The sequence below is a fragment of the Sapajus apella genome, unplaced genomic scaffold (genome assembly GCF_009761245.1).
Source record: "Sapajus apella isolate SASKATOON/1434 unplaced genomic scaffold, GSC_monkey_1.0 scaffold111, whole genome shotgun sequence".
Lineage (NCBI taxonomy): Eukaryota > Metazoa > Chordata > Mammalia > Primates > Cebidae > Sapajus > Sapajus apella.
In genome coordinates, this window is record NW_022437051.1 from 2874139 (window position 1) to 2901337 (window position 27199).

The following is a 27199-nucleotide window of genomic DNA, read 5'->3' on the forward strand; positions in this document are numbered from 1 at the left end:
AGTGAGGGAAGGCTGTGAACATGGGCTGGAGTAGTGAGGGAAGGCTGCAAGGAAGTAGACTGATGTCTTAGACTCACTGGTAGAATTTGGGAAGATCGAAGGAAAAGGAGAGGGTATTAAAGAAAGAAAACATGAGCAAATTAATTTACCTCTCTTCTTTGCAGCTTTTCTCTTCCTGTACCAGTTTATCATCATCTCTGCCTTGTGAACAGTGTGGAGAGCTGCGGCGGTTTATTTCCGCCTCTGTCTTCTCTCTTCCTTTTCTTCCCCTCTGCTGTGGGCAGGATAGTATATACTGAGACTGACTTACTTTAAAAAAAAAGAGTGGTTAATTCTCCCTTCCATTGAATTCTGGATCTTAAAACTAATCTCTTCCAGGTTTCCAGATTTCTTTTGCATAATTAAAAATGCAAATGTTAAAGTATTTTTAATTCGTAAAGAATTAATCAGTCACATCACAAACTCCTCTCTCTCAGCATATACTCCTCTGAATAGATAGGTCAGACCTCAGGCCTACAAGGAAGGATACCTAGCTTCAGGCTTAGCAGTTCGGAAGGAGGGGACTGTTTAGGAGAAACAAGACTGTCTGGACAGTGCCCAGTTATCAGTTTTAAGATATTTTGGGGGACGGTTACTAGGGGGCCACGGGCCTTATTATTCTGGTGCAATGCAGGTAAATAGCCTAGAGCAGCGACACATCAAACAGAAAGCGTCTGCAGAATGTGACCGGTGGTTACAGGACAGCCACCAATGGACAAAATAGTTGTTTGGCTCACCTAGAATTTAAAAAGTAAAGTAAGTGAACATTGTAAATTTGGGAGAGAAAACTGTATTTCCAGCCTCTCTTAAAGAAGCAGCGCCAGGCCAGCATCCCTTCCTAGCAAGTCTGCTAACTGCAGACGTTATCTTCACAGTGCTGTCTATATACCTGCAGCACATTCTGAACGCGTATATGTATCAATTCTTGGGCCCTGCACTAGACTGACTCAGAATTTCTCAAGGCAAGCCTTGGCAATCAGTGACTTTTTAACAAGCTCTCTGAATGGTTCTCATACACACAGTGCATATAGAGGAGGACCGCTGTTGTGAAGTTTCTGTTCCCTCTCATCGTACCTAAGGAAGTGGTTGAGCTGGCATGCCTGTGGGGCACAGGTGCAGGGCAGGCTTCAGTGCTTCCCTGCAGATTGGCTCATGGCTGCCTCTAGCATGAATGGGTATCTTCAGCCACATTCAGGAAGCACGTGGTAGTATCCATTCTGAAGATGTACAAGCCTTATCCACTGTGTGGTCTGCCTCTACATCAAAGGCTGCAGTCCCCGTGGTAATTATGGATGCTTCATATAATTCAGGACCACATTGTTCTGTGCATGCTAGGAATCTCTGTACTGCGTGATCTTAGGTACCCTTCCTTAAACCTGTCAGGAAAAACCAAAAACCAAAACCCAGATCATTACTGAACCAAAAGCAAACCCTCTTCATTTAGTTGAAACATGAAAGTAAGTTCCGGTTGGGTACAAAGCCATTGTATCAGGGGAGGCTGAGTGTTGGTTTTGGACTAAAACTCTCTTGTAGCTGTCGGTGTGGACGTTTTCCACAGAAAGTGTCTCTGTGTTCCTCTCAGCGTCCCTGTGTAGATCCCACTCATGCGGACTATCTGTAAATCATGATTTCTGACTCTTCATTAAGGGTTTTATTGTCTCACCCGTCTGATCAACTCAGATGGTATTTTTATTCTATTTCTCACACAAAAATATGATCAATTTCAAGTTGGCCATGAACCTAAATATCAGTTGATTAGGATGTGTAGGGATGAGTCACTCTTGCTAATGAATATTTAAAATTTCCTTTAGCTTACTTGGCAGAAGAGCTCACCAAGAGCCTTAGAAGTCCACATTTAAATTATTGGCTCGTTATAGACTGGCCTGAGAGACAGAACTGAGCAGTTGCAATGGTTTTGTGTCTCAAAGCCAGAACTTCACCTTCAGACTGCCAAGCATTGTTCCCCAAGGGGGCTTGATGGTCTTCCAGTCTTTGGAAATCATCATCAATCATGAAAACCATTGCAGCCTGTTTTCCAGCTTCAGCCATCAAAGTGGCTTTGCTAGGCTTAGACAAGTCAGCCCGCTTTCTCTGGAGTACTGGGAGAGAAAGAGCAGAGGAAAAGAGGGTGAAACCCAAGGTCTGCCTAGCTGTCCAGATCTGGAAATAAGGGCAGAAGTGACTTCCAGAACTTATCTTTTGCTGTGAAAAACACCAGTGTCACCAGAATTTAACATTGAGGATACGGGGTAAACTCCCTTTGTCAGGAAAACAGACTTTCAGTTAATTGCAAATAGTAGGAGGTCAGTTTTTATCAATGGTTTGGACTTCATGATCCTAATAATTGTGAGCTTAAAACTCTCTATGCTGCATGAAAATGATATAATACTTCTGGTTAGATTTGTAAAATACTTTGTCAGCCAAGCCTCCTATAATCCTTCCATTAAAAGCAATGAAGTATGCCAGGAACAAAAAAGCACAGGTGGCAAAATGGCAGTGAGATTCAGGAATACCTACCTTCCCATCTCTTTCGTCTTATGAAGGTAACCATCCTCATGCCCGCACCACTGCAGTTTCACACAGGGTAAAGTGCCTCTTAGACCGGACAGTGCAACAATATAGGACGTTGTGTAGGTATCTAAAGCCAGTGGGAATAACAGCCTGCGTGTCTCAAAAGTGCAGAGCGACGTTTTGAAGTGAGGTGAACTGAAGCCTTGTGTCATCAGGCAGCCCCGTTTACAGACCTGTTCACCTTTATTGTTCCAAACCAATCAGTTCAGATTCATCAGAAGAAAAACAAAGGAAGATAAGCTTTTATTGACTGAGAAAATAATTGAATGTTTTGACAAGATATTCTAGAAGTTCTAATGAAATTGATAAATGAAGGTACAGGGACCTCTCCCAATATGTTAAATGATGAAAGGCTATTCCCTATCATCAGAAGATATTAACATGATGGTCCTGTACGTGAACATGTTTGAGATTCTTAAACCTTTGGAATTCTTCAAAATATATGGAATTATATGTAGACTTCTGTCCATTTGAGAATTTTATATACTCTACTGTGACAGAATTTCTGTTTCCAAGCTACCTCTCACAAATCACATCACCCAAGAGGGGTGCAGCCAGCAGAACTCTAGCACATACTGAGTAACCAGGGCAACATGCTTTTGTGAAGAGACCTGGTCTTCCTAAAAGCTTTGCAGCTTTCCATTCTGCTAACAGCTTGGAGGGTATATATGATAAAGAGAGGATGTGGTTCTTGTGCTCAAGAAGTCTGATGTTCTGTTGTGGAGGAGACAGTATATGCCTGATGGTCTTGAATCATTTTCCTGATGAAACAAGAGAGTTCCCTGACCGCCCCCCACCACAGGATATGAAACAGGGGTGTGTGGCTCATCTATTTGACTGCTGTGTGCACCCAAACCTCTTACGGTAGGGGGAGCACGCAGACAGGCAGGTACAGGATCTGGGGCTCCAGCCCCACGGTAGTGTCTAGCTGTGGTTGCCTGCAACTCCTGAATCTCCCCTGCGTGTGGTACAGTGCTCTTTTAGCTCTGCCATCTGCAGATGGCTTAAGTGTTAACCAGCTTAGCACCCCCTTCGTACCCAGACCCTTGTCTGGCATCTAGGAAGAATCAGATCACACATGGTCTTGAAAGATGGTGAATATGGGGATTTTATTGAGTGATGGAGGTGGCTCTCAGTGGGATGGATGGGAAGCTGGAAAGGGGATGGAGGGGGAAGATGATCTTCTCCTGGAGTTTGGCCATCCAGTGGCTCGATCCCCTCTCTAGTCATCCCCAGCCAAACTCCTCTTAATATTCAGACGCTCCTTCTCATATCTCCTTCTCTGCCATGCCATTCTGCCTCTCTTCTGCTCTTCTGTTTGTCTGCTCATAGAGCCTGGGGTTTGCGGTTTGTATGTACAGAATAGGGGGTGTGTGGTGAGCCAAAAGGCAACTTTTGGGCACTAAAACAGGAATGCTGTTCTCATTTAGGGTTATGGGTTTCCAGGCTTTTGAGGGTGGGGTTTTTGCCGGGGAACTGCCCTCTCCTACCCAGTATCTACCTGTCTCCCGTCCATATCACTGATAGGATGAGACTTACTGCTTTAGTAAATGGCATAGACCAAAAGCACTGTGAGATTTATGATTGATTTAATTTTGGTCATCAATCTCTATTACTCTTGTGAAAGTACTGTTTTTAAAATTTGTATGATTTTACAAATGAAGAGCTTTGGAGGCTGATACATGTTTTACAAAGTGATATGCATAGTTAGTGAAATGAGGGTTGGACTAGGACCCAGAAAATCTGGATTTTGGTCCCACTTTCCCACTGGCCAGCTGGGAGACTCCAAACAAACCACTTATCTTCTTTAAATGTCAGTTTCTACATTTGTAAGTGTGTGTGTAGGTGGGTGGGTGGGTGGGTGTATAAAATACTACCTTCTGCACTTATAAGGTCTTTGTGAGAATTAAACAAAATTCAATGCTATACAAAAAGAAGGCAGTATTGTTGTTAACTAACTGGTTAAATCAAACTACCACCTGAAACTTATTTTTAAAGTGCTTTTCATGTTTGCTGTGAGAATTGAATTTTATTTATAGACCTCTGATGACTCAGAAATAGGAACCGCATATTATGAAAATATTACTGTACATTTGTCCAGCTGTATTTCATGGTGTCCTCTCACTTGATTATTATAACTAAGTTATTTAGAGTAAAATCTCTACCCCATATAGTAAAAAACTTCAGCTTAGAAACATTAAGTACCTTAGTCTAAGAAGGCCCAGAAGCTAGGACCAGACCCTGTTATTTCTGACTTTTAATGCAATGTCCTTTCCAAAAAAACTTCCCTGCCAACACCTTGCCAGATTACAGAAAGGAAGTGAAGCTTTTAAAGAACAGTGCAAAAAAAAGAAATCTAAAAATACTGCTTACCCTCTTGAATATCTGTCTGAAATAACCTCAATAAGCGTTAATCCTAAAACCAAAATGAAAACACATTTTAAATGCCCACATATTGTTTTAAAAATTCACCTTCTGTTAGATGGCGTCATTTCACAGCAAGTTGCCGTGTTTTGCTAGTAACTGCAGTTCACAGATAATATTTCTGAAGGGTATTCACTACCGCCTCATCTCTCTTTCAGTAACAGATCAACTCCTAGCAACCATGATCGGATACAGCGTCTGAGGCAAGAATTTCAACAAGCAAAGCAGGATGAAGATGTAGAAGATCGTCGACGGACTTACAGCTTTGAGCAACCCTGGGTAAGTATTTGGTTCTTCAGCACAGTGGATGGTCCTGCAACTTCCCTGCAGCAAAGGCCGCTAAGCCATGACCTCAGTGCTCCATGAAGAGAGACAAGATGGAGCCAAATTCCTTTGACCTTTAACATGTTGACCTTTTCCTCATTTCCATCTGGGTTTTATCATTGCTAATTTAATTTTATATCTTGTTCCACCATCTGTCCATTGCATAATAGGTTTCATTAGCCTTATGACAAGACATAGCAAAAGTATTCTTACTCCCAGCTAAACATTTTTTTAAGTTTAGTGACTATTTTTCTGTAGATACATATTTGTTAGAATCAGAGCCAAAATTAATTTGTTCAGCACTTCTCCCTGTGCCTGTAATGTACAAAGTGCAGTATTTAGTAATTCTTTTTTTTTTTTTTTAAGAGATGAAGTCTCACTTTGTCACACAGGCTGGAGTGCAGTGGTGCAATCATAGCTCACTGCAGCATCGAATTCCGAGGCTTAGGCAAGGCTCCTCCCTCAGCCACTCGAATAGCTGGACTGCAGGCAAGTGCCACCACACCTGGCTAATTGCTAAATTTTTTGTAGAGACCGGGTCTCACTATGTTGCCCAGGCTGGTCTCGAACTCCCAGGCTCAAGTGACCCTCATTCCTCAGCCTCCCAAAGTGTCAGGATTACAGGCGTGAGCCACTGCACCAGGTCTAGTAATCCTTGATTCTTTAATCTCTGGCATCCCCTTTGTGTATTTGTTGAATCCACCTCATTCCACTTCATCCTCCACATAGCCACCAGAATGATCTTTCTAGAAAAAACTTTGAATAGCTTTCTCAATGCCAGACCTGTGTTCTGACCTTGTGTTTCACCCTAAAGATGATAGCACTTCTAGGAGTGGAGGTGTTGGTGCAGATTTTTTGAGGTGACGGGGAGTTTAAAGAATCTCTTTGAGAGTCAGTCTGTTAGAAGGGAATACAAAAGCTGCTTAAGGTAGGAAACCCAAACATGGGGTATTAGGAAGTCCAGTTAACATGGTGAATTGACCTAACCAGCAATGCTAGAGGACTGGGGATAGAAGGAATAAACCTGTAGATTAGTTCTTTGATGGGGGTTGGAAGATAGACATGGCAGAAAGCCAAGACAGGTGTCAGAGTCCTTGCAAGGACACTGGGGAAGCATTGCATGTCCCAGGCAGGGTGGCAGGTGTAGCTCAAGGAAGGATTAGCCTCACAGCCTAGCAGTGTGCGAGAGGGCCCAGGATCTAGGGGTTCTCAAGTCTAGGAGGTTGTGGTCAAAAGGGTGTATTTTTTGGACTCTAGGATCATGGAAGTAGAGGTGGTAGTTCAGACGATGCGGAGGTCTAAGGCATTCCACCTTTGCATGTGAGTTACAAAAGTAGAGCGGAGATCAGTGTCCATAAAGTTGACGAGTTCAGTTCAGACAAAATGTTGGGAATATAATTTACTAGATACTTGGAAGAGTAGCGCAGAAGCAAGAATGGCGTTATAAAAGGCAGGAGCCCAGGCGTGTTGGCTCATACCTGTCACCCCAACACCTGTCACCCCAACACCTGTCATCCCAATACCTGTCACCCCAACACTTTGGGAGGCCAAGGCAAGAGCATCGCTTGAGCCCGGGAGTTTGAGACCAGTCTGGTCAACAACATAGGGAGACCCATCTCTACCAAAAAAAAAAAAAAAAAAAAAAAAAAACTTTTTAATTATCCGGATGTGGTGGCACACACCTGTGGTCCCAGCTACTCAGGAGGCTGACCTGGGAGGATTGCTTGAACCTGGGAGGTTGGGGCTGCAGTGAGACCCTGTCTCAAAAAAAAAAAAAAATAAAGGCTTGAAATTTAAAAAAAACAAACAAACCACCCCAACATTTTATACATTTTATTTGAAGAAGGGTAAACCACCCAGCTGACGTGGAACTGAGGGATTGATTATGTGGAAGGGATGGAGAGATTAAAGGTAGAAACGTAGGAAGAGCCAATGCTAGATTGAAACTTTGAAGAGAAATAGTGCTAGGAAGGAACACTGGCCCAGTAGCCAGGTGGCCCAGCTCCCGGCCTCAGTTTTCTTATCTCTAAACCAAGATTAGAATAAATGATTGCAGGCCAGGCACGATGGCTTACGCCTGTAATCCCAGCTTTGGGAGGCCAAGGCGGGTGAATCACTTGAGGCCAGGAGTTCAAGATCAGCCTGGGCAGCATGATAAAACCCCATCTCTTCAAAAAGTATAAACTCGTGGTATTCAAGGGTCAACTGTAGTTTGAAGGGCTTAGTTCAGGTGAGGAAGATGGGGCCTTGAAACAGGCAACTGGCAATATGGGATCAGCATCCAGGTGTATAAGCACCTCATGAAATCAATTCTTGCTTAACAACTTTGGGAGGTTATAGTACAAGTTCCCTACCTCTAATATCTAAAAAAATCTCTAATTGTCTTCTGCAACAATATACTGTTAATGGCATTTTCTGAGGTATATAGTTCCTTTTCCTAGATGAGTAAATTGAGTCATTCCCATGTAGCAACATGCAGAATTATGTTAATCTGCTTATATTGTTTGGAATAGTCAACTCAATCTATTCCTACTAGGTTTCTTGAAGCAGGATTCTTTTGCGATGTGTGATAAATACATTCTTAACTGTGTATATTTACACAAAGGGGCTGAAAAGAGTAATAAGCATGGTTTCAAGCTTAAGGAGAAAAAGTCAGCAACAAATATGGAAATAGTTATCACACATGCACACAGTTCCAACCTGGCACAACCCCACGTGAGCTTATCATTCTCCATGCCATGCCATAAGGAGCAGTGTTCGCCATTTGACTTTGCCTGGGAATGTGGATTCCAAACCAGCATCTTGACATTTACTCTTTAATTATTCAGTTAGTCAAATTCATTGAGTTCTTACTATGTCCCAGGCATTGTGGTTGGTACAGGAGAACAAAGATCGAAAAGAAAAAATGCCTTCAGAACTCTCCAATAGAACTGATAAAAAAATAAAGGGATACTTGGAACCATGCAGCAGAGGTAGGCTAGGGACGTGCGTGGGGTGCTGAAAACCACAAAGCAGTGAGGACCACATGAGTGTGGGGTGGTCAGGAAAGGCTTGAAAGAACCCCTCTTTGAAGTTGGAATATATTTTAAATATATAACAGAAATAGACATGTGTCTTTGAGAACTCAGATTGATGAGTTTATTTCTGGTTTCTGACATTATATCCACATGCAAGACCTCCAGGTTTGTTTGAGGCTAAATGCATGTTTCCTACTTAGTTCTAGACAGTTTTCACTGGGAAATGTGAAAATGATTTGAAATTTATTTTGGTCTCTTTATAAGATTTTAACTTTGAATGGGAAAAGTGAATAGGCTGGAGTGCATTTCTATGTTATCTACTTAATATGAATAGTCATGTTAGGGAAAATGTTTGTGGAAATCTTGTACATTTGGAAACCCAACTACTGAAGGTCATGGGCCAAATTATTGTATATCAAAATGCCACAGCAACTTCAGACAGACATCTTCTAGTATTAGCATTTCCTGTAATGAGTGAGCAGGGAATTATTTGGATGACAGGCTGATTACCTTAGAAATGGAATAATTTTCTAAATTATGGGTCATAAGTTGACCTTTTCTTATTTTTTTTCATTTTCAAACAACTGAGATCTTGCTCCATTTTACTGATCATGTAAATGAAGTTAAAGTGACTATAATTCTACTTAGCGTATTCATTTTCATACCAATTCTTATGGTTACCTTAGGAAGAGCTGCTCAGTTGTTTGAAATGTAGCTTGGTCTATGGTTTTAATTATCTGTTTTACAAAATGAGCTTTATGGATCTTGGGATCCTTTTCTTCTCTTCCTTTATGTATTCTGACCTTGAAGGGTCACTGTGTTGGGAAGGGATAGGAGCGTGATCTCATTCATTGGAATGGTTTGTAATCTTTTTAGTTTTAAGGAACCACAAACTCACCTTCAAGCTGTGTGTACAACTGAGCCCATATTAGTTGAAATTGTCATGCTTGTTGGAAATGCCCACACACAAAGTGCAGCCAGGTGTGTCATCTAGAAAAATATGTAAACCAGTTACTTTACATACAGCCGAGGATGCTGCAGAAAATTCATCCAGGTAGCCCTTTCAATCCGCCTACTTTGAAATGTTCTCTATAAACTCTAGCAGTACAGAGTGCACCTGTTCCTGGCCCTTTGTTCAAAATAATGCCTGGGCCTGAGGAAGCTGATCTGTGGCACAAAAGGTCTTTAGATGAGCAGAGGTCCAGAAAATTTTCTTAGCTCCATAATTGAAGTGAATTCTCTCCCAAGTTGAGCAAGAGAAGAAGAAAAAGCAACTTCTTCCTCACTTCGTGCCAGGTGCAACATAAATAAAGCAGCAAGTTGCTTTAAATCTTTCTTAAGATAATGGAACCATAGGTGAGGTTAGGGTTATTATTACAGAGCTCCAATATGGACAGGACTTAGTGTTGCTTTTAAAAGAACTAAATTGCAGGCTGCAGACATAAGTACCGTATGCCGTAAAAACTTTGCAGATACCTGAGTGCTGCCCACAAGGAGACTTGCTGGCTGAGACGATTGATAGATGGGATAATGGAGCCTTTAATAATAGCTGTATTGCTAAATCCTTTCCATCCCAGGCCGGGAGTGACTGAAAGTAGTTTAGTCCTTCAGGTAGAAAACTGATAGTCTGCAATGTGAGTATCCTCTTCTCCCTCAAGCTTGCTTGTTTCCTAGCTGTCCATCTTTCAATGAATAACAAAATCTGTCCTTTCTCCCTTTTCCTGATTTAGACTTTAATAGCTCTCCTTTCCCTCTTAGGATTCCGCCTGCTTTAATTGGCAAGACAATCAGAGCACACGGCCACTCTGCACCACTAGATTGCTTCCCTGTGCCTAGGGAATCTCAGAAAATGGTGGTTTTCCTTTTGTTTCCATCTTTTTTAAGACTTAAAAAGCATCTGCTGTCATTTTCTTATAGCAGCCTCCGTGTCTTGACTAAAAAAATGCTGCCTTAGTTGACAGCCTTGAAATGAGCATGACCCTAGCTCTAGTTGGGTGGAAATCACCTCCCATAGAAATAGACCTGCAGAAAGCCACCCACAGAGAGGGGCCCTTCACACGTGGAGAGAGCCTCTGCACTGCTCCGAAGTCAGTGCTTTCTTTTGCTCTATGACCTGTCCCTCAGCCAAAGCCTCTGTGATCCATGGCCACGCTATGCTCAGAAACCCTGGAGGGTGGGAACTCCTGAAGCTCTGTTGGTTGCCATTAGCCCAGATACTGAAGTGCCTGGCTTGTTTTGTAGAGCAGCCTTTTTATTTTCAGTGTTACTATTGCTTAAGATGGGGGCAGGGATAAAAGTCCAAGCACTGGTGGGAAAGATGAGGTGAAGACAAATACAATTAAGACCAAAACATTCATTTCTAAAGGCTCCGTGAGGGAATGGGTATGCTTTGCAGTCTTTGCAGCCATTACTTACATCCTTAGTAGCAATTAAGCGTTTCAACATCCAAGACACACAGGAGTTCAGTCAATAGTTGTATAACGATGGCATGTGCGCGTGGGTGCGGAAGCCTGGGAAGACAGGATGGAGAGACAGAAGTTAATTTTGTTTTGGTTAAAAGTTGTACGTAAGTCTACTGTAGAAAATAATTCCTAATATTAGCACTGGCCACTTTTCAACAGTCAGCAGTTAGCACCCTTTACATGATTTAATGGCATGAAAATGATTTCTGCCCCCTACCAAATCTTTAAATTGCTACTCTTATCAGAACACAGAATTCCTGTTAGGGTCACAGTATCTTGGAATTGCTAAAATAAGGATTCCGAATCTCAAAGGAATGCTGTTGGTCTTTGGTCATCAGCATCATTCTCACCATCGTCTTCATCACAGTTTTCATCCACAGTGAATGTTTTGTATTTTATTTTATTTTTTCTATATGTGCCCTTGGACATGTGAAATTTTGCATATTTTTATTATTCATAATTTAAGGAGAAAATCTGCTCAATGATCCTTTATAAAAATATTACAGATATATATATGGATATATACACAAACATGCACACCCACACATGCTTGCACATTATTTTCCTTATGTGTCGGAAGAAAAATTATAGAGTATTTGAAATCATTGAATATTCTATGTCAATGTTAATATGGCAATAATGATTTTGTTTCATAAGTGGCAGCATACTTTCATATTAAGCTGTCAAAGTCTTAAAATATTACCTAGTTCTAATTAGTGCTGAAACCTTGTACTGTGGATATTCATTTTTGCCCTTTATTAACTGTCTATTAAACATTTTGTGTTTTCATTTTTTCCAGTTTATTTAGAAGCAATGATTTTATTTAATTGAGAGAAATGCTTAATGACTTAATTCATAAAACACCATGTGAGACCATTACACTTTTGTAATCCCCAGCACTTTGGGAGGCGAAGGTGGGAGGCTCACTTGAGATCAGGAGTTCAAGACCAGCCTGGGCAACATAGCAAGACCCTATCTCTATAAAAATTAAAAAGAAAAATTAACCAGGCGTGGTGGTGCAGCCCAGAACTCTGAGGCAGCAGTAACCTATGATTGCACCACTATACTCCAGCCTGGGCAACAGAGCAAGACTCTAACTCGAAAATAAACACCAAAAATGTAAAACACAAAAACAAAACACTGTGGAAAATATTTTTTATATTTTACACTACTAAGCGATACCAACATATTATAGCTTCCTCAAGCTTGAAGTATGATCCCTTTATAATCTATTAAGAAAGGCAAGTACTTTATAGTCCACTTACAAAAACCACATACATATTTGTCACTTGTGGTTTTAAACAACATAAGGCATGAAGAAATTCACATATCATGGCTCTCCAGCGTCCCGTGTAATATATACCGTGTGTTTATTTCCATCTTACAATCTCTATTGTTATTATGGCCCTGGCAGCTGTGGTTGTATTTTTATTTAAAAGGTCATTGCTTGTAACCAATTTCATCACAGGGTTATTTATAATTTGCACTGTTAAAACAGAGCTTCACCTTGTTTTCTGGTGAATCTCCAGAGTGATTACAATTATGCCTATGCAGGTATTTCCCTATACGGTGTTACTTTGTCGTTGCAGTTGTTGACGATATTTTATTTGAAAACATGCACTTCTCTGTGAGGTTACAAATCACCAGTTTTCTTCAATTCATGTTTGTGCTTGGACTCAGATACATTATTTTGTTCCTGCCACAGGGATCAAAGCCACAGTGTGTACAATTTAAGATTGCCATTGTAATGCTGTTCATCCAATTTTTGTTTTTAAGAGATCTTCATTGAAATCGTGAATTAGAGGGTGATTTTTTATTCAGGCCACATGTCAAACTTGCCGGGATGAACTTATTTAGTTGTTGGTCCGGGCTGGTCGTGTATACAATCTTCCTTGAAATACGTGACCCATTAAAGTTTTATCTTAAAGATAAGAGTGATTCTCTTTGTAACCTACCTTTTTGCAAGCTCTGGAAAGAGAAATGGAGTCAAATATTAATGGTGAGGCCAATGTTGATGTTTCTTCTTGGTGAGCATGGTAATATGAAATATGACAGTTTGCTGATACCAAACTCATTCACGCCTTTTACGTTTTCAGACCCCATATGATGGTAATATCATTATTGGAATGTATCCAGATCCAACTAGATACTTGTAGCTGATAAAGTTTGATGTGAACAGTGTCAGAAAATGCACAGCAAAGGAAACAAAAATCCTTCCACTGGTTTTTTCTGTCAGCATCAAATTTTCAGGCCTGTGGGAGAAACAACTTAAAAATACATGTGAAATTTCTACAAGACCTTGCAGTTTGCCTCCACATGTCCACAAGCAGCGTGTCCCAGAACGGCAGGAGCTTAAAAAGCTGGTTACGAAATCCTGCTACGGAATGCCAGACCTTTCCAGACTGTTGGACACATGCATGTAGCTTACCCCGAGTGCACAAGAAAAGGAAAACGCAGTTCTTTTGAGAGCATAAAGGAAATGGTGTCGTGTTTTCTTGACTTGTTTTCTCTCTGTGCAGTGGTTTATCTCAAGCTTCCCATTGCTCACTGTCACAAGAAAACAGCTCAGTTTCCTTTTTGGCCAGCCTCGTCAAGTGTAATGGAAGAAAATGTCTCTTTTAATGCAGTTGATGAACAGTTGTTTGCATAAGCAGAACTCACTCAGTGAAGTGTTGTTCTTGCTGAAGGCCTCACTGATGTGTTATTTGAACGGTGTTGGGAAGCAGGCCTCTGAACACACATTTGTTCCAGTGAGTGTGGTTATAAACATCCCCTAGTAGAGACTGGGGTATTGTAAAGCCTAATCTCCTCACACATTATTTTTGTATTGGGATATTTTTAATATGCTCACTAACGAAGCCCATATGCTTTGAAATGTTTGTCCTGCATATTGCTTCATTACTGCTTACCAACAAGTCAGGTTGTGCTGGCTTTGCAGAAGGAGAACAATAGATGATGCTTGATTTCTTTCTGTCTTGGCCAAAGCCAATCATAGGAGCCAGTCTTTTGGTAGCATGGCTGCATGTTATTTTACAGCTCGCCAAATGAATGCTAAGACTGTTGTTTTAGAAAGTCATTATCAGGTCAAATTCTACCATTAGCTTTCAATTCTAAAAGAAAACCAATAACTTGTTTCTAACAGACACTCCTCACTCAGGCTATGCCCGCTGCACAACATTGCATAACACGGAGGGGGAACTGAGGGTGGCAAGTAGGGAAAGGGATTGCTTGAGGGGTGTACCGCTGGTGCTGTGACAAACCATTGGGACGTTTCGTAAATGTAGAGGCATCACTGTCTATTTTGAGCACAGATACTTTTATTTCAAAAGGCCAGACCTAGAAGGTAAGCTAACCATTGTCAGTGAGAAGGTGAAGTATCCCAGAAACCTGATCCATACAGTGCAGTGTACATGTTCAGCAACCTGATTCCGGTGAGAAGCACCAATCACCAGATGACCTGCTAACCAAAGTATTTTTTTCCTTTCCTTTCTTTTCGTTTTTCCTTTTTAGACAGGATCTCTTACCATTTCCCACGTTAGAGTGTGCAGAGGCATGATCATGGCCCACTGCACCCTCAGTCTCCTAAGCTGAAGTGGTCCTCCTGTCTCAGCTTCCCAAGTAGCTGGGATCACAGGCATATGCCACTGTGCCTGGCTCATTTTAAATTTTTTTTGTAGAGACAGGGTGTCACTGTGGTGCCCAGGCTGGTCTTGAACTCTGGAAATGGAGTGCGAACCAAAGTGTTCAGTTAGGAGGACTGAAGCTCTCTCTACAGGGTATAATTAACCTACGTAAATTGGCATTTCCTAATAACTAAGGTAAAATGCATTGCCTGATAACCAATTTAAGTAGAAATTAGCTTTTGGGTTTGTCCTTTTGATAGGCATTTCTGTTCCCTGTTTGGCTGCCATCTGTGGACTGCAGGAGACCTGTTGGTGCCTAGTTTCAACTAATCTTGGCTTAAAATTTCACCGTCATCCTGTAGCAAAAGGGGAATCAGCTATACTGCATCCTGCTATGAAACTAAAATACATACCTACCCCGCAGAATTCACCAGCATGGCCAACTTGCGAGTGTGCACTCCGACTTTCCCACTTTTGAGAGTTGTAGTAAATTTTTATTTTTTAATTTTTTTGACATTAACATCTTCTAGTTTTTTTGAACAGCCTCACTCTCATTGTATCTGCTCTGTGTATGAGAAAGGTAAATAATGTCTTATGTCAGTATTTACCAAGCCTCATTAAAAAGATTAGATGCTGGGTATAGTGGCTTACACCTGTAATCTCAGCACTTTGGGAGGCTGAGGCAGGAGGACTGCTTGAGGCTAGGACAACATAGGGAGACCCCATCTCTACCAAAAATAAAAATAAAAATTAGCCAGACATGGTGGCTTGCACCTGTAGTTACTTGGAAGACTGAGGTGGGAGGATCACTTGAGCCCAGGAGTTCAAGGCTGCAGTGAGCCATGATTGCACTAGTGTACTCCTGTTTGAGTGGCAGAGTGAGATCCCATCTCTAAAAGAAAAAAAAAAAAAAAAAGAAGTCTAGAAGTTTGATTTCTTTAATTGAAACCACATGCCAAAGGCAAAATCACAGTTTAAGACAAGTGAGTGTTTGTGGGCTCCTAAGAGCAATTACATGTATGCCCCTTTTCTCAAAGAAACTTGATTTCGTAAAACAAGAAAATTCACAGAATTTTCAAAATGTTTCTAAGTCAATTCGTAAGAATGGAAATGGAGTCAAGCAGTTGTGTCATCTGTGCAGATCCTTCTGGTTAACAGTGCGCTTGCATGTTCCTCTTCCAGCCGAACGCACGGCCGGCGGCGCAGAGCGGGCGGCACTCGGTGTCCGTGGAGGTGCAGATGCAGCGGCAGCGGCAGGAGGAGCGCGAGAGCTCTCAGCAGGCGCAGCGCCAGTACAGCTCTCTGCCCCGGTAAGAGGACACCTGCGTGGCCGAGGTTCCAGATCCGCCCGGCCCCGAGAACGTGCTCCTTCCCAAACCGCACGGGCCTCTCCAGCTCGCCCCTGGTAGCAACAGAGGAACCAATACATGGCTGGTGGCCACAGTGGCTCAGCGTGGGGGGCTGCCTGACTGTGAGGCCAGGGGAAATGTCACCTGCAGGAGATGCCAGTATTTTCACCCACAAGCTCCTACTGGCTCCTTAGCCTTGGTTCTCCTGCTCCGCTCCTGGTGTGGACAAGACAGAATCTTCATCTGAAAAATGGGCAGATAACCCTTATTTTGCTTAGCACATAGGGCAATTAGCTCCGTAAAAGGATGGGAGTCGGTGCAGCAGACACCGTGGTTGTGTGGGATCCGCGGTCCCAAACTTCACTCTCTTACTGGCCCGTCACCTCTGCTGTCAGCCATGTTTAACTTTAGAGAGTCTCAGGAATGCTGGGCTTGTTAGCTGGGAACCAAGCAAGAAACCCTTACCTGCCCGGCTCCCCAGGGGAGACTCCTTGGCCCAGGTGTTCTCTGACAAAGGCATATAAGCCTCTCAGGTGACAGAGTGCCAATACTTCGAAATAAGCCATTTTTCCATCAAAGTATTTCTTCCAGGCATAGTAAAGAATAAATCTTTTGAAAAACATTCAACTTTTTAAACTTCCCCAAACAACTGACTCCTATAGTCATAATTCTTATAGGCATTTGTTGATGTATTTCAAAACCAGGTGACAAAGACGTTTTACGTGGGAAAGTGTTCATTTGCTTTGTTGCTATCAGGTAGACTTTTGAATTTGAGCAAAACAATTTTGGGGAGTTAGGAGACAAATGCTTATCTTGACTGACTAAAGTGATCTTGACCAATTTCTAATAAAGTTGAGTCCTGGCTGGGCGTGGTGGCTCACACCTGTAATCCCAGTACTTTGGGAGGCTGAGGCAGGCAGATGGCTTGAGCCCAGGAGTTCAAGACCAGCCTGGGCAACATGGCAAAACACTTTTCCAAAAGGATACAGAAATTAGCCAGGCATGGTGCCACGTGCCTGTAGTCCCAGCTCCTTGGGAGGCTGAGATGGGAGGATTGCTCGATCCTGGGAAGTGGAGGTTACAGTGAGCTGAGATCACGCCACTGCACTCCAGCCTGGGTGACAGAGCAAGACCCTGTCTCTAAAAGATGAATGTCTTTACATGTTAAATAATCACTATAACAACCATGTGGGACTTCACCACGTGAACACAGGTCAGCCAAGGGGACACAGATGTGAACGAGTCTTCATGGGGATGAGTGCCGTCTATTGTAGCAATTTATTCATTCAGTCATCCTTTTTCAATCCATAAGGTTATATATAACTCCTTTGAGCACTAAATTATTTTTTCCTTTAAAGAGGAGAATTGCCAGGCTCTTTAGCCTGCTCTAGGTAAGAGTCATTAAAGTTTAGGTCTTTACAGGACCTTTGAGATAATCTTATCTTACAAGGAAACAGCTCAGAGTAAGTAAATTTCCCCAGCTCACAAAGCTAGTAAGTCATTTTGCCAGCATTCAAACCCGAACCTGCCCGTGCCCTAAACCATGATTTTATAAGGCCCGTTGCTATCAAGGGCTTCTGTTTTCAAATTTTTTGAGACAGAATGTTGGTCTGTTGCCCAGGCTGGAGTGCAGTGGCGTGACCTTGGCTCACTGCAACCTCTGCCTCCCAGACTCAAGCAATTCTTGTGCCTCAGCCTCCCAAGTAGCTGGGATTACAGGCGTGCACCACCTCGCCTGGCTATTTTTTTGTATTTTTAGTAGAGGTGGGGTTTCGCCATGTTGTCTAGGCTGGTTTCAAACTCCTGGCCTCAAGTGATCTACCCACCTCGGCCTCCCAAAGTGCTGGGATTACAGGCATGAGCCACCATGCCCGGCCCCAAATTTGGGATATTAACAGGTGTAAAGTTCCTCTCAGTGCTCTCCTACCCGCAGCCTTTAAAAGGAGGTCACTGTGTGAATCAACCCAGTGAATCGAATGCCTAAGCACTTGAAGAATTAGACATCAAGATTCGTCTGTGTAAACTGCTTCCTCCCCCCACCCAGCCTGCGTGGCTGCATTCCAGCGGAAGGGTAAGCTGACAGTGTGGACGAATTGGCTCCCCTGGCATGGCCCTGCCTGTACAAACACATGGGTGGGCCAGGGCACTTCATAGCCGCGTGGATGGTGTTGTCAGGGCAGGGGCTGTGCTCTTATTTTTATTGGCCGATTGTTTGGCTTCCTCTATTTTGGCCGTGCCTGAGAGTGTCTCTAAGGAATGAAGGAGGAACATAGCAAAGTATGTATAATGAGCGCAGTGGCGTGGGAGCTGCAGAGGGCTGAGAAAGGGAGGTCGGAGAGATGGGGGCGGGCCTGGAAGGCAGGGCATTTGGGAGGGAGAAGGGGCACGTGGGTCCCAATCCTCAGAAGAAGCAGAAAGAGAGAGGCAGGTGCCACTGCTGGATTTCTCCTGGTCGCATTCGAAGTAGTTCATGCATTCCCAGCTGAAGCTTTCGTCCTCGCCTTCCCATGCCTCTCCCTTCTTTGCCCTCAGCCCCGCCATCCCTTCCCTCCTCTGCGTCTCCCTGCGGAAGCGCCTGGTGGAGGTGTCTATATTTACCCACAGAGGAGGGTGCAGCCGCTGCCGCTAGTGCCTCTGCTGTTATTTAGTGTTGCTCCAAATAACTACAGCTTTCCCTCGGGGTTAATTGTAGCTCCCTATTTTTAGTCATTTTATCCCATTTAGATATGAGGAAAGCAGACATCCTCACATTAAAGAGTTATGTAAAGTTTGGGCAGCAGAGGCTGGTAGATTTCTCCAGCATCTTCTTGCCTTCCTTTAGAGAATAATTTCTCAATGGGAATCTTCCTGTTTGTGAGGGAGACGAGGAACGTAGAACCCTGCGCCCTGCTTGGTGCCTCGCAAAGCAGCCCCACTCTGCGGCAGGTTGTGTGCAGAGATCTGAAGGCAAGGAAAGAAAGCAAACAGGAGGTCAGTGGGGACCACAGCCACCTCCATGAGCTTGAGTCAGGTCCAAGTTTCTGACGTGTGATATTCTTCAAAGACACTTGACCTCTGCCTTTCGGATGTTGACAATTAGCAGAGTTTTGTCTAAACAAGATGGTATGGCCCTAGAAACCAAAAAGATTACACACACACACACACACACACACACACACATAGTTACAAAGTAGAGCATAAAATAAAACAAATGGTCTGGGCTTTGTATCTGTTGCATCAGATAAGGTGGTTTGAATTAGAGGTATGTATATGAGAAGACTGGTTTGTAAATCCCACCCGTAATCAAGAAACTCTCCGGACAGAATTCAGGTTATATTTTGGAATGTTAGTGAGAAACACTGGCCAGGAGGTAACGCTAGTTGGCAGGAAAAAGGACCTGAGAGGTAGCCCTACACTGAGTTCTCAGTACGGTGTTTTCTGTTTCCTTTTCTTATTTTACTTTTTCTAAAATAATTTTTTATGATAAATTATCAATTGATAATTTATAATTGTATAAATTCGTGGGGCACAAAGTGATGTTATGATTTATGAACACAACATAAAAGAATTGATTAATTAATTAAGTTAGCTGACATATTCATCCCCTCAAGTATTTACTCTCTTAGCAGTTGTGAAATGTACAATACTCTTGTTATTAACTCTACCTACCGTGCTGTGTGATAGAACAAACAGAAAAATTGCTCCTCTGTCACTGAGATTTTGTACCCTTTGACCATCGTCTTTTTTTAATGCCTAAATTAGTTTCTTAATATCCAAAAGGCAGCCCTCAAACGGAATAGTGGTGAGCACAGTCACAGGCACTGGGAGAGAGACGCAAGGCTCTGGGTTCCGTGTTTCCCTTCATTTTCTTTTCCTCCTCTCCCTCCTCTTCATTCCTCCCCTCCGTGGCTCGCTGTCTGCTGTGTTCTGGCTTCCTCGAAAGCCTTCATACCTCCCCCCGGCCTGTCTCTGCACCCTCCCACAGTCTCTCCACCAGGCCCACTTATTATGTCTCCGGCCTGCTTGCCAACCTCTTAGCCTTTTTCCTTCCGTCTTCCTCCCTGTGCCTGTGTCCCCCTCCCCCAGTGGCTAATGGCTTCCTTCCTTAAGCATCGGATCTTTGGTTTGAGTCCTCTCTATGCCGATGGTCTCCAGGCCACGTTGGAGGTTGCTGTAATCTTTAGGTAATAGTTGTTGCCAAACCGCGGTATGTGCTTTGAGTAGATTCAGAAATTTCCAGGGGGCTCATTGCAGGACCAAACAATCCTATGTGTTGGTTATAGAGAAATTCAGCGAAAGGAGATTGATGTTTTGTTGCTGTTTTTATCTGTGGCCTTAGCCAAGGGCTCACAGGACAGTGGGAAGAACACGGGCCTCCCTCTGATCTCTGCAGCAGTGCGCTGAAATTGCCCTCACTTAGCAAGGGTTCCTTTCTCCTCTGGTGCTTTTCTGTGTCTTGGCATCTCTACTCAATCCTTCTGACCAAGGAATGGAAAGCTAACTTTAAAAAAAAAATTTCTATGTTATTACGGGCACAGTGGCTCATGCCTGTAATCCCAGCACTGTGGGAGGCTGAGGCAGGCAGATCACTTGAGTTCAGGAGTTGGAGACCAGCCTGGTCCAACATGGTAAATCCCCATCCCTACTAACAATACACAAATTAGCCAGGCATGGTGCGCGCCTGAAATCCCAGCCACTCGGGAGGCTGAGGCAGGAAAATCGCTTGAACCTGGGAGGTAGAAGTTGCAGTGAGCCATGATTGCACCACTGCACTCCAGCGGACAGCAGAGTGAGATTCTGTCTCCAAAAAAAAAAAAAATTAATTAATTAATTAATTTAATTAAAAACAATTTTCTTCATTGGTCAAAAAGATGCCACCCCCCACTCCCCCACCCCCACCCCCGCCAAAGCCTTTTTTACTTTTTTCCCTCTTTTAGAGATGGGGTGGCACTTTGTCACCCAGGCTGCAGTGCAGTGGTCTCATCACGGCTCACTGAAGCCTCAGCCTCCTGGGCTCAAGCAATTCCCCCACGTCAGCCACCCAAGTAGCTGGGACCATAGGCACCCAGCACCACGCCTGGCTAATTTTTTAAAAAATTTTTGTAGAGGCGGGGATGTCACTGTGTTACCCAGGCTGATATCAAACGGGCCTCAAGCGGCCCTCCCACCTCATCCTCCTACAGGTCTGAGATCACAGGCGTGAGCCACCTCACCCAGGCTCAGAGCCTAATCTTTGAAGGCCGAGTCACTTTGACTTCAAACTACTCCCCCAGGACCTATTAGTTAATCACTTACTGTGTGCAAGTCACTTTTCTAAGCACTTTACAAGCGTTATTTCATTTATTTCTCCCCACAACCTTTCAAGCTTAGAGATTTTGCGTGTTTCACAGATGAGGTAACTTGAGCCCAGTGAGCATAACTCCCCCAGCGTCAGGCAGCCTGCCAGCGGCAGGTGCAGGATTTGAATCCACATCGGTCTGAGCCACAGCCAGTCTCCCCACTCGCCCCGCTGCCTGGATGCCTGGTTTCCTAGTACAGGAAACTCATTGTCTGTTTCCTTCCCGTGGTCTCCACAGCTGGCCCATTTCTCATCCTCCCCTTAATCAAGAGCATATTGACACAGCTAGCTTCCTTACCAAGGACTTGTGTGTGTGTGACTGTGTACGCACATGTGTATGTGTGTGCATTTTACCCACATATCTTACTTCAGACCTCAGAGGAGCCTGCTTCCTTCTCTCTATACTGATTAATATGAAGAAAATTTTAGCTACAAAAAAATTCATTCTCCCACATTGTTGTAATGTCCATCCCTAACAAACCTTTAAGTGAGTTCTCCCCATTTAAATCTAGAAAGACTAGATTTGTGTCTTCCGGGGATGGCACAGAATCCACTTAGGGTATGCAGCTGCCATAGAGTGAAGCCTGGGGCTCCACGTAGCTGGGGAGGAAGAGGGTTGGTGGATCTTAGTGGGCCGGGGACGAAAAAGAGGTGAAATGTCTACAGCCTGTTTCTGATGATCTTCAAACTGATAACTCATAAAGGAATCCCATTTTTGTTGCTATAATATCAGTCACAAGTTCCTTGTTTTAATGAAAGTTTCATGATTAATGTCAAATCCCTGGTTTCATGCCGGCATTTTCCAACAGTCTTGTCTCTGGGCAGATTAATTTATGACTTTTTAAGTGAAGATAATCAGTGCTTTAGGCAAATAAGCTATTCCATCACATCTAAGGATTCTTGCCTGGGCTGACTATACAAATGTCGCAGTCTTCCATTAAGAGACCCAGGGCCGGGCGCGGTGGCTCATGCCTGTAATCCCGGCACTTTGGGAGGCCGAGGCGGGTGGATCACGAGGTCAAGAGATCGAGACCATCCTGGTCAACATGGTGAAACCCCGTCTCTACTAAAACTACAAAAAATTAGCTGGGCATGGTGGCGCGTGCCTGTAGTCCCAGCTACTCAGGAGGCTGAGGCAGGAAAATTGCTTGAACCCAGGAGGCGGAGGTTGCGGTGAGCCGAGATTGCGCCATTGCACTCCAGCCTGGGTAACAAGCGAAACTCCGTCTCCAAAAAACAAAAAAAAAAAAAAAAAGAGAGAGACCCAGACAGACACGCTATGGCATGCTCAGCCAGTCACCGTCACAGCCAGAGGTGACGCTGGACATTAAGGCCATTTTCCTTCCTGAAAATGTTCCGACTACATTTTAGGCCATATGGAAAATGGGTGGATTTCATTCCAAACCATATTGATGCAATTCTGAATGTTCAAAAATGCAAATTGATCATTCCTGTGGGAGACACAGTGGCTTCCCAGACGCCCTTTTCCTTCCACGAGAGTCTTTGTGAACAGTCAGCCATGTTGTGTGTGTTGATGGAGAAGACTGAGCAGTACGTACTGTTGCCAGATGATTTTCTTATTGATAAATGGAGCAATATATTTTGTTTTATTACTCAATTGTCTCTCCCCCTCTTCCATTTTCAAGGCAAAAAAATTAGGGCATGTCTTCCTTCCTGGCACAAAATTGTTTTACTTCGTCATAGCCAATCTTATTGTAAATTCATAAAAGCATCTAGAGACTTGATAGTAAATTAAAGATGTTTCAAAACAGTAATGTTTCCTGGAAATCATGTGCAACTCCAGTGCAGAAGTAGTAAGAATTTGAAATTTCCATATGACTCTGATTTACTTGCCTATCCTGTGACAACAGAAAGCGAGTTAAGTAGGTTACCCTGGCCTTGGTGAAGGTAAAATGTACCAGAAAATGTGCTTACTCCACAGACTTCGGACTGTCCCTGCAATCTCGATGAGCAGGTTTCCCAAGGAGAGTAAGCGGCTGACATACACAGCTCGAAAGCCAGAGCTTTGAGGGACCGCCTGTTGCATTTTTTATCGTGACGGAGTCTAGACTGCAATCTTTCATAACTGAACTCATATTGTAATCTATTACATGTACTTCCCATTAGCTAGTGCTTCTGGCCTTACGGTGGCAGCTGTGTAAAATATTTGTTGTGCTTGTTCAGAGTTGAATTGTCATGTTCTAAAGTGAGCAGTTATTCCTACCATGGAAGCTGTGACACCTCTAATACTTCTATACTTTGCCATGTGTCTAAACTGCCGGAGACAGCGGTACCCTAAGAAGGACAGACACCACCTGCCCAGAGAACAGGAGGATGACTCTGTTTCTATTTCTCTCTCCTGTTCACTCACTGTTAGTTGAGTTGTCTGAAACGACACGCTTACTGAGGACAGTCATTTTTGAATTCTCCAGCCCCTATCGCAGTGTCTGGCATGTGACAAGACAACAGGAATATTTGTGGAAACGTGAAAACGCACATTCCACCCCATCCTGCCCCCTTCTTCCCTCTCCCTCCGTCTACCCTCACGCTAACCTTTGGGTTTTGCTCTCCAGGCAAAGCAGGAAAAATGCCAGCTCGGTCTCCCAGGACTCTTGGGAGCAGAACTACTCCCCTGGGGAAGGCTTCCAGAGTGCCAAAGAGAACCCCAGGTACTCCAGCTACCAAGGTTCCAGGAACGGCTACTTGGGAGGACACGGCTTCAACGCCAGGGTCATGCTGGAAACGCAGGAGCTCCTTCGCCAGGAACAGAGGCGGAAGGAGCAGCAGATGAAGAAGCAGGCTCCTTCCGAGGGGCCCAGCAATTATGACTCATATAAGAAAGTCCAGGACCCCAGTTACGGCCCTCCCAAGGGGCCCTTCCGGCAAGACGTGCCCCCATCCCCTTCTCAGGTGGCGAGGCTGAACAGACTTCAGACTCCTGAGAAAGGGAGGCCCTTCTATTCCTGAGCACGCGGAGAACGGATGCTTCATGTCACGCAATAAAAGACATTTTCCTATGAAGACTTGTATTTTGGGAGTTTTTTTAAAACCTCGATGGTACTATGGAGTATTTCTGTTGCTGGTATCAGTGCCTTTAAGCGGTGTAGGCAAAGAAACGGAAGGCCTTAATGTCTGTGCCACTATGTCTCAAGTGTCTGTTCTGTGGAAGGATTTCCCACCCTGTGACAATCATCTGTTCCAGGCGTTCACGTGCTCTGAGCCTCTCCACGGTCCCAGGAGTCTCGGCCCGACTCATGAGCTGACCGCGCACGGCGACGACATCCATTGCAGCGACACACTGGCCTGGAGTGGAGGCTGCTGTGCGGTCCTGCTTTTCCCTCTACGTTCTCTTACCTGTGAGGCGACATCTCAGTCTCTGGTGGAGGAAAAGTGGGTGACATACAGCAAGACCTAGGGCTGTGCGGTACATCACAGCACAGCTGTTTGTTGTTCTTTGTTGTCTGTGGTTTCCTCTTTTCTTTCCCAGCTCCTTGTGACGGGAGAGTTGTTCCTCCTGTTACAGAAGCTAAGCCATAGTCCAGCATCGTCTGGTTACCATGAGGGTCCTTTTGTAACTGCCTTATAACTCAACATTACCAATAAAGCGATGATCCTAGTCTGCGTTTATACATACACTTGTTCAGTCCTGTTCCTCACACGTGGGTTGAGTCACCACAGCTCAGCGTGGGGAACGTGGGAGACGGGAGTGGCTCCTGCTGGGGGAAGCTGGGCCGGCCATTGGCCCTGTGTCTGTCATGAGGGGAGAGCTAAGAAAGGAATTCTCCTAGGAAGAGCTCATGGCCCAGTACATCCCAGTAATTATTTTAATTAGTTTTTGTTCTGACAGCTTGTCAGGAAGGGCACAGGATGGGACAGAGATGAACCAGACAGTCATTTTGATCTGCTCTCTATGGTTTTTCAAGTCACAGGCAGTTGATGCTTGTCTAATGCATCCACACACTACATCTCTGCCTGACGATGCCGCGCTCCTAAGTCATTCTGCCATTAAACACAAAAGACAATAAAGGCAAAGCTCTTACGCATCACACAGAGAACATTTTCGGGTCCCACAACAGCGGTGGCAGGAAGCTCACTCTCACGTCAGTATTTGGGGGTATGTGTGGGTCTCGGGGACCTCGGTGGCTCCCGTCTTCCTTCATCGTTCTGAACATCCTGTATTGTAAACCGTGGCTGGGCTGCTGAAGTGCCTGTGAATCCCGATGTGGAAGAAGCTGGAGATGAAAGCTCAGCATACCCTGTATTCACAAAAACAGAAAAAGACATGTATGGATATGCCTATTTTTTTTTTTACTGGCACATTGTATTTTTGTGTTGACTTGTTTTTAGAAATGATGTGAGGTGTCTGCACACATACCTGTGTCTCTTCTGCATTTCTGTGTCATGGTTCTGTTTCTTAAAAATGTGCAGCGGTGTCTAAGTGGTGTTACCAGTGTACGCGCAGTGACCTTGGATGACAGTGGCTCTTCTCACAGCCTCCCCTGAGCTGTAAGAAACAGCTTTCTCTGTACATACGCGACTCCTAATAAAAGGCATATTTCTTCCTGTTCTTTTGGTGTCTCTAGCGTTCCTGGGCATCCTTGCCTAGCTAGGGTTTTTTTTTTTAAAGTATATTATCAGATGTGATTTTCTTTGTTTATATTTAGAGAAAGTTGGAAGTTTCCTCATATCTGAGAAGCCCCAGTTGCATGAAAGGGGGCAGGAGAACCCTGGGGCCCATTCTTGGGTGAGGATGGTGGTGGGGAGCTCACCTGTGCCTTGGAAAAGATGGTCACCATTATAACATTATTCTCACTATTAGTCCATTAAGACAATATATAGTCTTACAGTGGAAATCTGAAAGTTGGAAGTTTGCAAACACAGGAATGAGTGGTTGGTTGCATATTTGAGCACCTGAGGCGAGAGGGGAAGGGGAGAGAGAGGGGAAGGGGAGTGAGAGGAACCTTCTTCATGAGCCCACTGCAAGGCCCGGGCTGCCTTAAGAAGCCTGGGGAATTCTGAATCGAAGGAGCCAGTACGGATTGAACTAAGTGAATGAATGAAAAATTACGCAGAAACTGGCATGATATTCACATGACTGCCCTTTGCATCCTTGGAATCATCCTAGCAAGCCTGATGTTTGATTGAGCCCTGGCCTTGAGTATTGTGAGCCCAGAGAAAGGTCCAGATTCTAGTCCATTTCCAATACCAACCTAGTTTTTATTTCCCGAATTACAAAGTCAGGCTTTGCCATTTCTTTGAGAGAGATGCTCACAAATATGTGTGTGGTGTTTAGAAGGCATAAAGGGTGCTCTGTCCCTAGGTGTATCATCTTGTGCACAAATATAGGAGATCTGGTCCTCATGCAAATGGCAGGCTTTGCGAGGACCTGTCAAAAATGCCCTCTTATGGAGTGCCTAGCATCAATGGGTTGCCATAGCAACCCTCATCCTGTCACTACATCCAAATTCTCTCAGCTCAAGATTAGGAACGAGAGGTGTGTGGCAAGCCGAGGCAATACCATGGTTCTTCCGTGCACGCCAGGTGTGGGAAGTGGAAAGGGAAGGTGGACAGGTGTGTTCATTTTCTCCCTGACCAGGAGGCCCACTGCCAATGCCAAAACACATGGCCTATTTGTCTCAACTGACAGCGGGCAGCAGAGTAGGGGAGGCAATAGTCGCCTGTTGTGGGGACCCAAGTCACAAAGGGACTTGTGGATTGAAACTGACAATTTGAGCAGCATTGGGAAGAGGTAGAAATGGTTCGCAGAGAAGTCAAAATAGGCTTCATGAAGCAGTCTTGACTCAGCAAACTGGCCTCCTGGCTCCAGGACCTTCTGCTCAGACTCAAGGGAATCCCCTGGCAGGGCGTGTCCAAGGAGGGGCCGGGCCGGATGCTGTTGAGATGAGCACTGGGATCTACCCAGCTCCCTCAGAAGCCACAATCACATGAGAGAGGGCCGGGGCACCCTGGAGCCCAGTCTTGATGACGACGAGGTGGGGAAACTCACCTGTTCTTTGGAAAAGATGATCTCCACTACAGTCTCCACTAATATCACCTCACTCTTAGTCCATTA

General features: G+C 44.2%; 1 protein-coding gene across 24 annotated transcripts in view; it reads left to right on the forward strand.

Annotated features, from left to right (window-relative positions):
• PARD3 (par-3 family cell polarity regulator) overlaps positions 1-25693 on the forward strand; it is a 706589-nt gene extending 680896 nt beyond the window's left edge. For 22 of the 24 annotated variants that reach the window (XM_032259797.1, XM_032259804.1, XM_032259806.1 and 19 more), the window contains 3 exons: positions 5193-5313; positions 15643-15770; positions 23700-24757. In XM_032259797.1, coding sequence (XP_032115688.1) covers positions 5193-5313; positions 15643-15770; positions 23700-24093 — 643 coding nt within the window. In that variant the 3' untranslated portion in view covers positions 24094-24757. Of the gene's footprint in view, positions 1-5192; positions 5314-15642; positions 15771-23699 lie in introns of all 24 variants that reach the window. The other 2 variants (XM_032259784.1, XM_032259798.1) reach the window with 1 other exon arrangement.
• The last annotated feature ends 1506 nt before the right edge of the window (positions 25694-27199 follow it).